This window comes from Polypterus senegalus, chromosome 5 (assembly GCF_016835505.1).
Source record: "Polypterus senegalus isolate Bchr_013 chromosome 5, ASM1683550v1, whole genome shotgun sequence".
NCBI classification, from domain to species: Eukaryota; Metazoa; Chordata; class Cladistia; order Polypteriformes; family Polypteridae; genus Polypterus; species Polypterus senegalus.
The window spans coordinates 878,289-891,371 of NC_053158.1; the positions used below are offsets into that span (position 1 = coordinate 878,289).

Consider the following 13,083-nt stretch of genomic DNA (forward strand, 5'->3'; position numbering starts at 1 on the left):
TGTAGAAGTACGTTTTGTACAAAAAGCAGTGCGATCTTCAGCTGAGTATCCTCAAACTGAGCACTTACTTAAGCATGTGCAGGTGTTACAGACCACACTTTGCACACTCGGTATTCTAGGGATGCCAAATAGTCGACTAATGCAAATTCTACTGAGGCTCTCTGCTGCTAGGTGTGTAACAAAAGTCTGACTTGTAAATGCAGAGAGCGAGACAAATTCACTTAAGAAAACTTTTAAAAAACCTACACGAAGTTATGTAAAGCAGAAGACCAGCTGTAGAGCTTCTAATCACATTATGCTAAAGTGGTTACTGTGTACAGTCCAGCACAAGCACAGGCGAGCAGCCATTTCCAAATAAAATCATGCAGATGTTACTAGTGTTGTGCTATGCTGCTCACGGGATAAAGACTTTGCATTTCCATGACTAGCATCTGCCCAAATTTCTCATCTTAATAAAAAGATTGTGCATGTCTGTCTGGTTCCTATGTTATTACAAACGAGAGCACATCCCAGATATTTTTAGTAATAAAATGCACTGCACTTGTCATTACAAGATACACTAACATTAGCAGTGCTTTTACAAATCCCATATCAAATGACATATAACAGAAACACGTGCATTGCATGGTGCACTGAAAACGTTATTTCTGAGGGCTATGATGATTACTTTGATTTCAACTCATCTTAAACTAGATGTGCTAACGGTGTTAACTATAAATATGAAAAGGTCGTACTCTTAATCTACCAATGCAGCAGTAGATTTCTCTGCATTTCCTTCTACAGGCAGAAAAGTGGGGTGACTCACACATTAACCTAAAAATGGTTCAGTTTTAGGTAAACTTTCAAGCTGTATACATAAACAATTCTGAATTGAGTGGCATACCTGAATTGTGCCTATGCAATGTTGACTGGCATAAAGCATTCACTGAGTGAGAGTTATTGTCCTGTCTATAACAAAGCTCAAAATGGTTATGGGAACTAAAAAAAAAAAAAACCAAAAAACAACACACAAACAAAAGCCATACAAAAACCAGACCAGCTTTTCACAGCAGATCTGGCTCCACAAATTAGACCTCACCAGTGGCATCTGGGCTCCAAATACAAAAGGCAGCCTGACACAAAAAGTGAAGAAAACAATCTTAAGGTGCAATACGTATATTATCCAAATATAAATTTCCAAATATAGGAAAAAATAAAGCCTAAATTAAAAGACCATAATATGCACAATGCCAAAGCAGTTGTATTAACTGCAGCTTTTTCATAAGCAATTCCACAACTGCATCAAGTACTCCCGCCCCCTGCAACACGCAACACACAGACAGCAAGGAAGACAAGAGAACATTAAGACGATTAAAGCAACAAACAAAATGGAGAGAAAGGAGACAAAGAAAAAAAATATTTACAAAATTATCCTTAAAAAAATGACAAACAGAAGATCTTTAAGCTGGGGATGAACCCCTGGTTGTACACTCAGTTAAATTATGGGAGATCAGGCTCAAGCACTGGAAAGTAATGAAGTGCTTCCTGAATTGACTATATGGATCGAGGGAGCAACAGCATCTGCTTTTGTTTCTGTTGTCCCAACCCTTGATGTTACCTCTTGACACATTACTGATTTCTGGGGTCACACATGAAGCAGTTCCTACACCACAATTCCAAAACAAATCATCTATGTGAGCAAAGATCTTGTTGCATATTTCAAAAAAGCAAATACATTTATTAGCATCTGAAGTGAATTTGATTTTCTCAGAACCAAAAAAGTGTTATTCGATTTCAAATACATAATTTTGCCTCTAAAAATCTACATATCCAAATTCTGTTTATTGCCAATGTGTGTTTGAAGGTATAAATAACTTTGCTATTTTAAAATAAGTGTTTTTCACATTTTGAGCTCAGGAGATTTACATTTTCTCATTCATATAAGCTTTATTCAATCCAGAGTCTAAGGTCAACAGCATTCACATGCACTACTACTGCTAGCTAATCTCATCGGCCAAGAATGTCATATTAAACATATGTTCAATTAGATGGCTGTGTGACAGTTTCTCATTTTTAAGTATCACATGCTCATACCTTTATTCTAATAGCCAAAAATATGCTGGCTGTGCAAAGGCTTCGCAGATACATCAGGTTCCTCATTAATCTTGTGTCTTCTTTATTCTTTTCTCCATTCTGTTGTGGCAAGTAAAACATGCAATATCACAGAGACACGTCTCTCTTGTGTCTGCGAGGTCCAAAGCACCTGGATTCCTTTTTTCTCATAGCTGCATTACAAGCATTGTGGTTCTGACTGAGCCCTCAATGGTAAACAGCTAATACTTGAGCCAAAAATTAAACCCATTTGAGTGTGTCAGGGCTTGATGCAGGCTAGCTGGATTAAGTCACTGAAGACATCAGACTAGAAACGTGGCCATCACAGGAGTGCTCCGTGACTGCACTTGACCCACTAAAATGATGTCAATGAAGGCTGCAACTGAAAGACCAATGCTGGGAAAAATAACTGTCAGCATCTCCTGCTGTTTTCATCTAAACAAAAACTGGATAGAACATTTTTTTTCTATTTATTAATGCAGTACACAGAACAAATTCCATAACAACTGATCGATTATAAATTCAGAATTATAAAAATTCTGAAATAAATCTGATTTGTCAATAGACGGGTAATTGTTAGCACCACTCAAAGGGTTGAGGTGAATTCATGAATGAACTCATCATTTCCAAGAAACTGGAATTAAAAAAATAATAATAATAATAATTACATAAACATCCTTCAGAAATGAATTAGAACTTCAAAAAGATTAAATATAATAGCTTTTACATACTGTATCTAAGACTACATAATTCCAGTAATGAATTTAAGGAATAAAAATGGGATTTTAAAAATTACAATTGGGAAAGGAGGAGAGAAATAATTGTATAAACACAACAATGGAAAAAATCTGTGCCAAGGTATGGATTTGATAATATTGTTTCTACCAGTTAAAAGGATTACATGAATGAGAACATTTGACAAACAAAAGATGACCATTCAGTCCATTTGTCACTCACTGGTTCAGCGAATGGCTAAAATGTCCCAGTTTCTCATCCAGATCCTTCTGAAAGGCTGTGAAGGTTTCTGCTTCAATACCATATCTTGGTAGTCTGTTCAAGATTTCCTCAACACTCTGTGTAAAGATGTGCTTCCTGTGTTTATCCCTAAATGCACTTTCCCTCCGTCTGCACTGGTTTTGAGTTTATGATTCACCCTTAAATTCAAAAGATTCTGCAGGATCTAATTAAAATCCTCAAAGGCATTGATAAAACATCTGGATTTGGTCCCCATGTAGTCTACTGCTTGCTTAGACTAAACAGGTTTATACTCTCTCAGCATGTCAGAGGACCTGGGAGGCTCCTGGTTGCTCTTATCTCTACATCTTCAAGTGCTGTTCTGTCTTTCTTGTAGTGTAGTGGCCTGAACTGCACACAGCACTCTAGATGCAGTCTTACTAGTGCATTATATAATAACAGCTTAATGTCGCTCTATTTACTCAACAGGTTTTATGAAATAACCTAACATTTTGTCTTTTAATTGCTTTTGCTCACTGCTTAGATGATGAGAATGTTGTGTCAACCTAAGTCTCTAAATCTTTTTCACAGGCTGCATCCTGTAGGCCAGTCTCTCCAATCCTGCAATTATAACTAACAAAACAGCAGGTCTTGAGGGCTGTTACCGATATACAGTGATTAGCACCTCCTAAAAGTGGTTCAAGGAAGGATAACTAATGAGCCAGTAACAGTGATTCATGGGCACCAAAGGCTTGTGGGGAATAAAACCTAGCCTGTCAGGTCCAGTCTCACAGAGAAACATAATACTTGGCATTAGAGAAAGGTGACAGAACACACAGTACAAAACAACTTACTCTGTAGCCACATGCTGACCCCTGTCCACTGCTGAAAGCAACAACAGTGGGCACATGACCATCACAACTGGACCATGGAGTGACAGAAGGTGTCGGCCTGGTCTGATGAATCAGGTTTGCTTTTAGATCATCTGGATAGCTGGTTGCATGTGTGTGTTTACCTGAGGAACAGATAGCAGCAGGATGCACTATGGGAATAAGGTAAGCTGGTGGAGGCAGTATGATGAACTGGACAATGATCTAATTGGAAACCTTGATTCCTTGCGTTCATGGGGATGTTACTTTAAAATGTACCACCTAAAGGCTTTTGCAGAACACTTACAAACTTTCATGGCAACAGAAAAAACAAAAATGGCTTAGGAATGGACTCACAGAGAGTACAAGGTGTTTACTTGGCCTCCAAAGTCCCCAGATCTCAATGAAACTGAGCATCTGTGGGATGTGCTGGACAAACAAGTACAATCCAAGGAGGTCCCATCTCATGACTTATAGGACGTAAGGGACCTTCTTGCTAATGTCTTGGTATCAGATACCACAGGACATTTTCAAAGGTCTTGAGGAGTCCATGCTGGGTCAAAGATATTCTGGTGGCAGAAGGGGACCTAAACATTATTGGGCAAGTGGTTTTAATATTGTGGCTGATCGGTGTACGTAAAGCCTATTGAAATGGCAGCCCACTTGCCACATGCGAGTCAGAAGTAACCTCCAAGTGACCCAAGCCCATAGTCCAGCCAGAAACACAGATAAATATAGAAAAAACACATTAGCAAGCTTTCAAAAATTCCTACATAAATTTCTACAGTAGTACAGACCAGGCAACACTATGTATAGCCTAGCAACATTCAACCCACAATGCAGCAAGTCGTTGTGTATATAAAAGTGGTGATAAGTAGTCTGATACTGGGACAATCTATCAAATATGACATATAGGTGTCACTTCTCCGTGGGAATTTTCAAAATGTTCACTGGCTATACATATTTATTTTGTGTGCTGTGCTATAAACTGTACCCTTCCACTCCTCTGGATCATGGGGACACCCCCAAAACAAAAAGGTAGCCTTCCACTTTTCTGCCTCTTCCTGCTCTTTTACCATTTGCTCTCCTCTCCCTCTGATCTCATCACTCAGCTCTCTATAGAGAGGTGTCCTGAGCCCTCATGAAGTGAATTCCCCCACAGCTCATGCAGTAGCAAGACACTTCACGATATCAGCATAAAAGGGAAGGTGGAACAAAGCCATGCCCAATCACACATGAGGTTATTCAACATAAACCCATATTCCCTCAGTGTGTACTATACGCTGCATGCATGTTATGTTACTGTTAGTTACTGTGACTACTTGTTATGGGTTTGTGCACCAATAGTTTTGATAATCCTTTTTTATTTAGTTAAATGTACTTTATGATTTTTACATGACCAAAATACTGTGCACTATTTTGTTTTTATGCAATCTGAGATATGCCTGTCAGATAGGACCAAATTTTTTTTATTTTCAAAAGTAGAAAAAAGTATTGCTACCACCTCACAATCTGCACAGTTATAGCTTTTTTTTTTTTTGCTTGTCATGTACTTTGTGATGTGCCCGGGTCAGATGTGGCAAAATTTAAAAGGGAAACAACGAACAAACATGACTTCTCTTTCAATAAATTTATGTTAGTTTAACATTTGTCATTGCCTGCTGCTTACCAGCTGACGAAAATGTCTGGCCCAGCTATAATTCTTGGTCTGAAAATCTGGTCCACCTGAATTTGTAACCGAACAGCCCTGGTGTAGATAAACTTTATGCAGTAATTGGGGTTGTGTGAAGTACCTTGGTTGCCAAATGTTTTGTATTGTAAACATGCAATACAGAACACTAATATATTGGAATACCCCATCTATTATTAAACTGGATTGTCGTTTGGAAGCATCTAGACACAGTTAATGCGTATGCTTCAGAAACCAAGGTATTTATATTTGCCCTTTTCCCTAAAACAAATATTGAAAAGCTTAATTGCATACATGTATTACTCACACAGAGGCACGTTCCAAAGTGCTTCAGGTTGTGTTACACTGTTATTTAAATTAAATAATAATAATAATGAACACCCCAACGGTTAATCGAGTGGTGCTTTCTTGTTTGGTTAAAATGGCTGCCGAGGTTGTTTTTAATTCTTTATGCAAAGCACATAAGCTGATCTCATGATCTCTGGAGTGGAGTGGACTTAGGCAGAGGAGGACTGAAAAATTCCTAAAATATCAGCTGCAGAAATATCACTATCAATACTTTTCAACCAGTTATGTTTGTTATTCTAAATTATATTCAAAAAACAAATACAGCATTATTAAAAAAATCAAAAGTATCCTACTGAAGGTACAAAACATAAAACCAAAGGGTAGAACTCACGAAAAACAGATACGGCCTTCTGGTTTCAACTTGCAATATATGCTGGGCTACAACTTGCATTCCTTATTTCATCACTAACACTTAACAAGACATTATCGTAAAATGGAGGAAACATTGTACTTAAGTGTGAAGTTCAGCTCAAACAGCAGGTATTCAAAGAGGATTTATACTTCAATTTGTTGGGGGGTGAGAAAGAAACAACTAGCTTATAGAGCTTGGTTTTACAGCAAGAGACTGTCACTTTATTAACAAGGAGCACACATTTCTTTTATTAGAGCTTGGCAATGTAATGGTTGTGTTTTGACAGCTCAGCTAAGCTTACTAACATTTAATTTTGATTTTAACTTGTACAGTTCATTTCATTGGTATATGCATGGGAGATACCTTGATCTTTTCAGCTGGCAGAGTTGAGGTAATACACTTGAAGTCTGCAAATTTTGTCAAGCTGAACAGGAGTACAGTGTATTCTAGGTAACCTGAAAGGCAAAGCAGGTATTTTTGGGTAGAAAGTGAAGCTTCCTGTTCCCATGGGGAAATAACTGACTTACTAAAAATGATTTCAGTAACATTGTCTGTGTTTTAAAAGCCTCAAAATGGTGTCCTTGAAAATGGACTGTCGGGCGGATCACAGTATGCGAGACATAGGGCTGGCTACATTTCTGATATGGATGTGGGCAACAGTAGAGCACCACAAGGAACAGTTCAGACTCCTTTTCTCTTCACTCAGTACACCTCTATAAATATAAGACTAGGTCAGGACACTTGCAGAAATCTTTAGAAGATTCTGTACTAAAGGTGTAAGACAAAGGAGAAACTCCGGTGGAGAACATTAAGTCTTGTTCAGTTTAGGACATTTCTTTCTGTACATTAACTTTGCTGCACCCACCAGCCTCTACACCTGGTGACTGTTTAGGGAGTGTATATAGATATGGTGCACTCCTATAAGTTCTTGGGGGGCCATATCAATGGACTGGTTGTGCTGGTCTAGTAACACAAATGAACCATATACAAAAGAGCAGAGCAGATTCTTTGTTTCTCAGAAAACTGCGCTCCTTAACTGTGGGTAGTAACATCCTTCACTAGTTCTACAACTCTGTAATGGCTAGTACGATTTTTCTACACAGTAGTGTTCCGGGTCGGCAACATCACTTCAAGAATACATTTGAATACACAATGGGCAGTCGGAAAATTGAGAGTACACCTTACGAGAAGGATTTAGGAGTCATAGTGGACTCTAAACTATTGACTGACAGCCAGTGTTCAGAAGCCATTAAGAATGCAAACAGAATGTCAGGTTATATACCACGATCTATGGAGTACAAGTCACAGGAGGTTATGCTCAACCTTTATAATGCACTGGGGAGGCCTCATCTGGAGTCCTGTGTGCAGGTTTGATCTCCAGGCTACACAAAGGATATAGCAGCGCTAGAAAAGGTCCAGAAAAGAGCAACTAGGCTGATTCCAGGGCTACAGGGGTTGAGTTATGAGGAAAGATTAAAAGAGCTGAGCCTTTACAGTTTATGCAAAAGAAGATTAAGCAGTGACATGATTGAAGTGTTTAAAATTATGAAGGGAATTAGTACAGTGGATCGAGACTTGTATTTTAAAATGAGTTCATCAAGAACACAGGGACACAGTTGGAAACTTGTTATGGGTAAATTTCAGACAAACATTAGGAAGTTTTTCTTTACACAAAGAGCCATAGACACTTAAAATAAGCTACCAAGTAGTGTGGTAGACCGTTAGATGTTAGGGACTTTCAAAACTGGACTTGATGTTTTTTTGGAAGAAATAAAGGGACTGACAAGCTTTGTTGGGTTGAATGGCCTGTTCCCGTCTAGAGTGTTCTAATGGACTGGCTTGCCTTTAAGTCTGTCTCTTTTGACATCAGAAATTTGACAAAATTATTATATATATATATATATATATATATATATATATATATATATATATATCATCTTCTAATGTTCTAAGAGAAGCTCACCAAAATCAGCAAGCTAACTAAAAGGGCAGGCTCACTTGTGGGATGCATTCTGGACCCTGTGGAGTAGTACAGGAGGAGAAAGTGAAGACAAAATCAACAGCCATTACGAACAATGCTGCACATAATCCCTCTGACACACTAACACTGAGTACTTTAGGCTAACAAATTCATCGGCTGAAGTGGGTCAGGAAACTCTACTGGGGCTCCTTTACGCCAACGGCAATGCGCCCGCGTAATGCCTCTCTGTGACTAGGACTGCCAAGTAAGAAGCTTTTTTTTTTAGATGTGTGTGTGCACATATCTATGTATTTATTTAAGCTGCTGCTGTAAGGTGCTAAATTTTCCTCTCAGGTCAAGTAACACTCTGTCTTTTTAAAAGTGTCATGGTATTCTTTGTTAGCAGAGATGAAAACAAACTAAGTCAGGCATTTTCTTTTATATTAGATGTTTTTCAAGAAGAGCACATTCTCTTAGATTCTGTTTGAAAATGGACATTTATAGGTCAGTTGTCGCTATTCTGACACTTCCGTAAAAAGCTTGGCTCAGCTGCTGCAACAAACACTTACATGGGGCTTTTCTTTATCTCTGCTTCTAGGGACACACTGCAAACTGATCTCTCGTTGGCACGAAATACTGTATGTTTTCTTTTAAATTTTTCAACTGAGGATATAAAATTTGTAACTAAGAAACTGGACCACCTGGGAAGTGTCACCTGCATTCATGAAATAATACTACATGAACTAACCCCTGCTTGTATGATTCTTTTTGTATCACATGTATTTGCTGCTATTAGCAGCTGACAAATACACTTAAGTAAAATCTGCAAGCAAGCATTTATGTCTGGTTGCTATGTTCTTGTGAAATGCTCTATTGGTTTTAAACTGAAGCAAACAAATTAAAGGGCAGTCCCAGTTAGCAAGCAGCTTGCCAATAGAGATGGCAAGGTTTGAATATACAGCATATAACCATGGACAACAACATTTATTTATATAGCACATTTTCAGTTAGGAGACCCGGTTTCGCTTCCTGGGTCCTCCCTGCATGGAGTTTTCATGTTCTCCCAGTGTCTGCATGGGTTTCCTCCCACAGTACAAAGACATGCAAGTTAGGTGGATTGGCGATTCTAAATTGTCCCTAGTGTGTGCTTGGTGTGTGTGTCCAACAGTGGGTTAGCGCCCTGCCTGGGATTGGTTCCTGCCTTTAGCCATGTGTTGGCTGGGATTGGCTCCAGCAGACCCCCGTGACCCTGTGTTCTGATTCAACGGGTTGTAAAATGGACGGATGGATGGATAATGTAGCTCAAAGTGCTTTACATGATGGAGAGAAAAAAGACAAAATGAACAGTAACACAAGTAAGAGGTTAGAGGTAAAAAGTCTTCCAATTTCCCTTTACGAAAAGGACTTAAGGGGCTAGTCGGTATCTTTCATGTTAGGTGCACAGTCACAGGTGATCCGATAACACAACAAGGAGTACTCACACTACACATGCCGCCAGTGGTAATGAAGCTTAATGGTTTTCCTTTCATGACCCGGATGGAAAGTGGTTTCCTTATTTAAAGGCCCACCTAATTTCTACACATTTTGCCAAGCAATAAAGCTAGTTGCAGATACTAATACACCAACGTCAGAGACTCTTATGAATTCTTTATTCACCTTACTGTTCACATTTTATGTAGGACTGAAGAGGTCTCACACAATTAAAATAAAAAAGTAAATACATTAATTTTAAAAAAGCTGCTTAATACACAGGCACATTCCTTAAAATTAGGTTAGGTCTCGACTTTGAAAAAGGCCTGCGCAGGTTTCTTAGGATGCACAACTCTGGTTTTGTTGACACATGCCAGATGCTATAGTTTACACCTAAATTCCTTAGATAGCTTGCATGTGAGAAAGAGGTAACTGTGATAAAATTCAAATTTCTTCCACAGAATACCCAAACAGGCACGTTTCAGAGCACAACATAAACCCAAGTATCAATTATACAGTCATAAAGATGAAATGATTAAGAGTGTAATTTGGCATCACAACAGGCAACAACACCTTTAAAAGCCATGCAGTGACCAATCATAGAAGTGAAAAGTTGTCACTCCAGAGAGACAACAACCCCAAGTCCTAATGAGGCTCCTGACTTTAAGAAATGTATACATACACAACAGACACTGTGCCATTACAAATGGTGTGCTTGCAAAGAACCAGCAATAACCATCACCTTAGGTGTCAACCCCACCACAAACTTCACATTTGCCGTGCTTCAGCTGTGCTAAAAAGGCTCCAGTTCTGAGAAACCACATACCCAAGTATTCACACTTTTTAAACCCTTGCCACGTCCTCCTCCTTCAGCACTTTTTCGATGGGCCATAGACCGTCTTCCTCCACCTCCTCTTCCTCCACCAGTGCTCTGAAGGCGCGATTTTCTTCCCTTCCATCCTTTTATCTTTAGACCAAGGATGGAACAAGGCACATTAAAACATACAAGATATCCTTCAGAAATGACTAACTCTTCTTTATCAAGCAGCTCAAAATGATTTCAGTTTAAGGCTAAACAAAAAGTCTAGCTTTTGCCACTACCATGATTTAACTTCTCTGTACATTTAAAAAAATAATAATAAAAAAGGAAAATTGCAACACTCCTGCCTTGGCTAATCATGTAACAAGTGCTCCCGTCTCATTTAATTAACTTCTGTGACGGAGAAAATGAAGATGCCCTAAGAAGGTGGAAAAGTCTTCATTCTAGCTAATTTATAAATCAATTATATTTAGCTTCAACATTACAATTATGCCCTCAAGTCACATTAATCTTTTAATTTATCTTTATTGATATAACATAGTTCTATTCCTACCCTGTTTTTAAGGCACATTCCAGAATATGCAGGTTTAGTTCAAGGGCAGCTGTGAAATGCGATGCAAGTGCCTTGTGACAGATGCTGTTGAAATTAGTGTTGTACAATTTAGACTTACATTAGCTTAACCTGTAATGACTTAAAGATAACGTGGAATGGTAGCGCTGCTGCCTCGCAGAAAGGAGACCTGGGTTCGCTTCCCCGGGTCACCCCGTGTCTGCGTGGGTTTCCTCAGGATGCTCTGGTTTCCCTGCCTGGGATATTGTTCCTGCCTTGCGCCCCGTGTTGGCTGGGATTGGCTCTAGCAGACCCCCGTGACCATGTGTTAGGATATAGCAAGTTGGAAAATAACTGACTGACTGACTGACTTAAAGATACGCAATCATCTCTTGCAAGTAAAGGCTGGAGCACACTTCACACGGACATAAACTTAAAAGTCTAACACAATATCTTCAGGTGAGAAGTATTCAAGGTGTGTCCATTTTACCACACTAAACCAGACCATGAAATAGAAAGAGGGACACTTTAACTCATAAAACAAACTGGCACTTCTCATGCCCGATATTTATTACCACCAATTCTTTTGCAAAACACACAGATGTGCACCTTTACCAAAAACCCAGATTTAAATGGTTTGAGCTTTACTTAGTAAAACTGTGCCATCAGAAGATGTGCACTGGACTATGCCTTACAATTGGAAAACGGCCTTATGAAGATATCAAGGGTAAAAAACACACCCGCGGGAAGATCAAACCATTAGTTGAAGAGCACTTGGCACTACTGAGGGACTGCAAAGCTACTACTCCTGCCCACTGGAAGTGACACCAAACATATTGGAAGTTGGAGATTCACATTAAAAGGATTCAGTTGGCTTCTCACAGGTCTCTCCAAGTACTTTTTATATTGTACAATGCCTAGAAGTGGTAGGGTGACTTTCTTGTGAATATCAACGATAAAATTGCTTCACTAAATGTACACACTGACACACCTCTTACCCATCAAAATGCTTGTCGATGTCCTGCTACACAAACATATTTGAGTTTTTTTCTCTCTTAATCATTCATGCAGCTGCCAAGCTAACGGTACAAGACATGGCTTTGTCTTGTCCTGCCTTCTTGTTTGCATCAACTCACCAATCTTGCTGAACCAAATAGCACTCTGGGTAAATTTGTTCAAATGTCCATGTTCAAATTTGCATATTTAAAGCCTGTTTACCTGTTTTATCAGCATACTGGTAAAATGTTTTATGAATAATTTTATCTGGTATACCAGAACAACCAACACATGACTCCCAACTAAAACCTGCTAATGAGCATCTCATAACGCAAAACATGAGACTATACAGGTAAACCAATACAAACATCCCAGATCTGCCTGCCACTAAACATTGTGTTATCACCTGCAGTATAAATAATGGATTAAATCAGTTTAATAAACAAATGCAGGGAAAGAAATAAAAGTTTGTCCAATAATATACAACATGGTTGGAATCCTACACAGAAAAGGCATCTGACTAATGAAACTGACAAAATACAGCAAACTCAAAACCCATAAAAGTCTTAATTTTTTATTTATCGTGTCTTCTATTTTTCTATTCTTCATTTGGTAAAGCACTTTGAGCTGTTTGTATGAAAATGTGCTATATAAATACATGTTGTAAAGCAAGCACACACATTAACAATAGTTTCTAGCAGGGGTAAATGTGTAACACAATACGAAGTGCTTTAATAGAGCCATTTTGGTCATTTTTACACTGCAGGTTAACTGCCTAAGTCATATATCTTTAGGGTGTTAGCAATGATCTTGAAAAAAACAAAACCTTCTTAACCCCTCGTAACCCCAGGGCTCATCTTGGCATCACTAAGAAAAAGACTGGAAAGACAGATTTGAATTAAATCAGTATTAACATCGAATGAAATAAAAAAATAAATAAAAACAAACACAACAGTCTTACATTTGCTTAAGCCAATTCAGAG

At 38.6% G+C, this 13,083-nt stretch overlaps 1 protein-coding gene across 9 annotated transcripts in view; it reads right to left on the reverse strand.

The window, feature by feature from the left end:
* mllt10 (MLLT10 histone lysine methyltransferase DOT1L cofactor) overlaps positions 1–13,083 on the reverse strand; it is a 182,176-nt gene that overhangs the window by 104,488 nt on the left and 64,605 nt on the right. For 3 of the 9 annotated variants that reach the window (XM_039754252.1, XM_039754251.1, XM_039754256.1), the window contains exon 4: positions 10,561–10,701. The exons of the other annotated variants lie outside the window; for them this stretch is intronic. In XM_039754252.1, the coding sequence (XP_039610186.1) occupies positions 10,561–10,701 (141 nt within the window). The remainder of the gene's footprint in view (positions 1–10,560; positions 10,702–13,083) is intronic. 9 annotated transcript variants of the gene reach the window in all.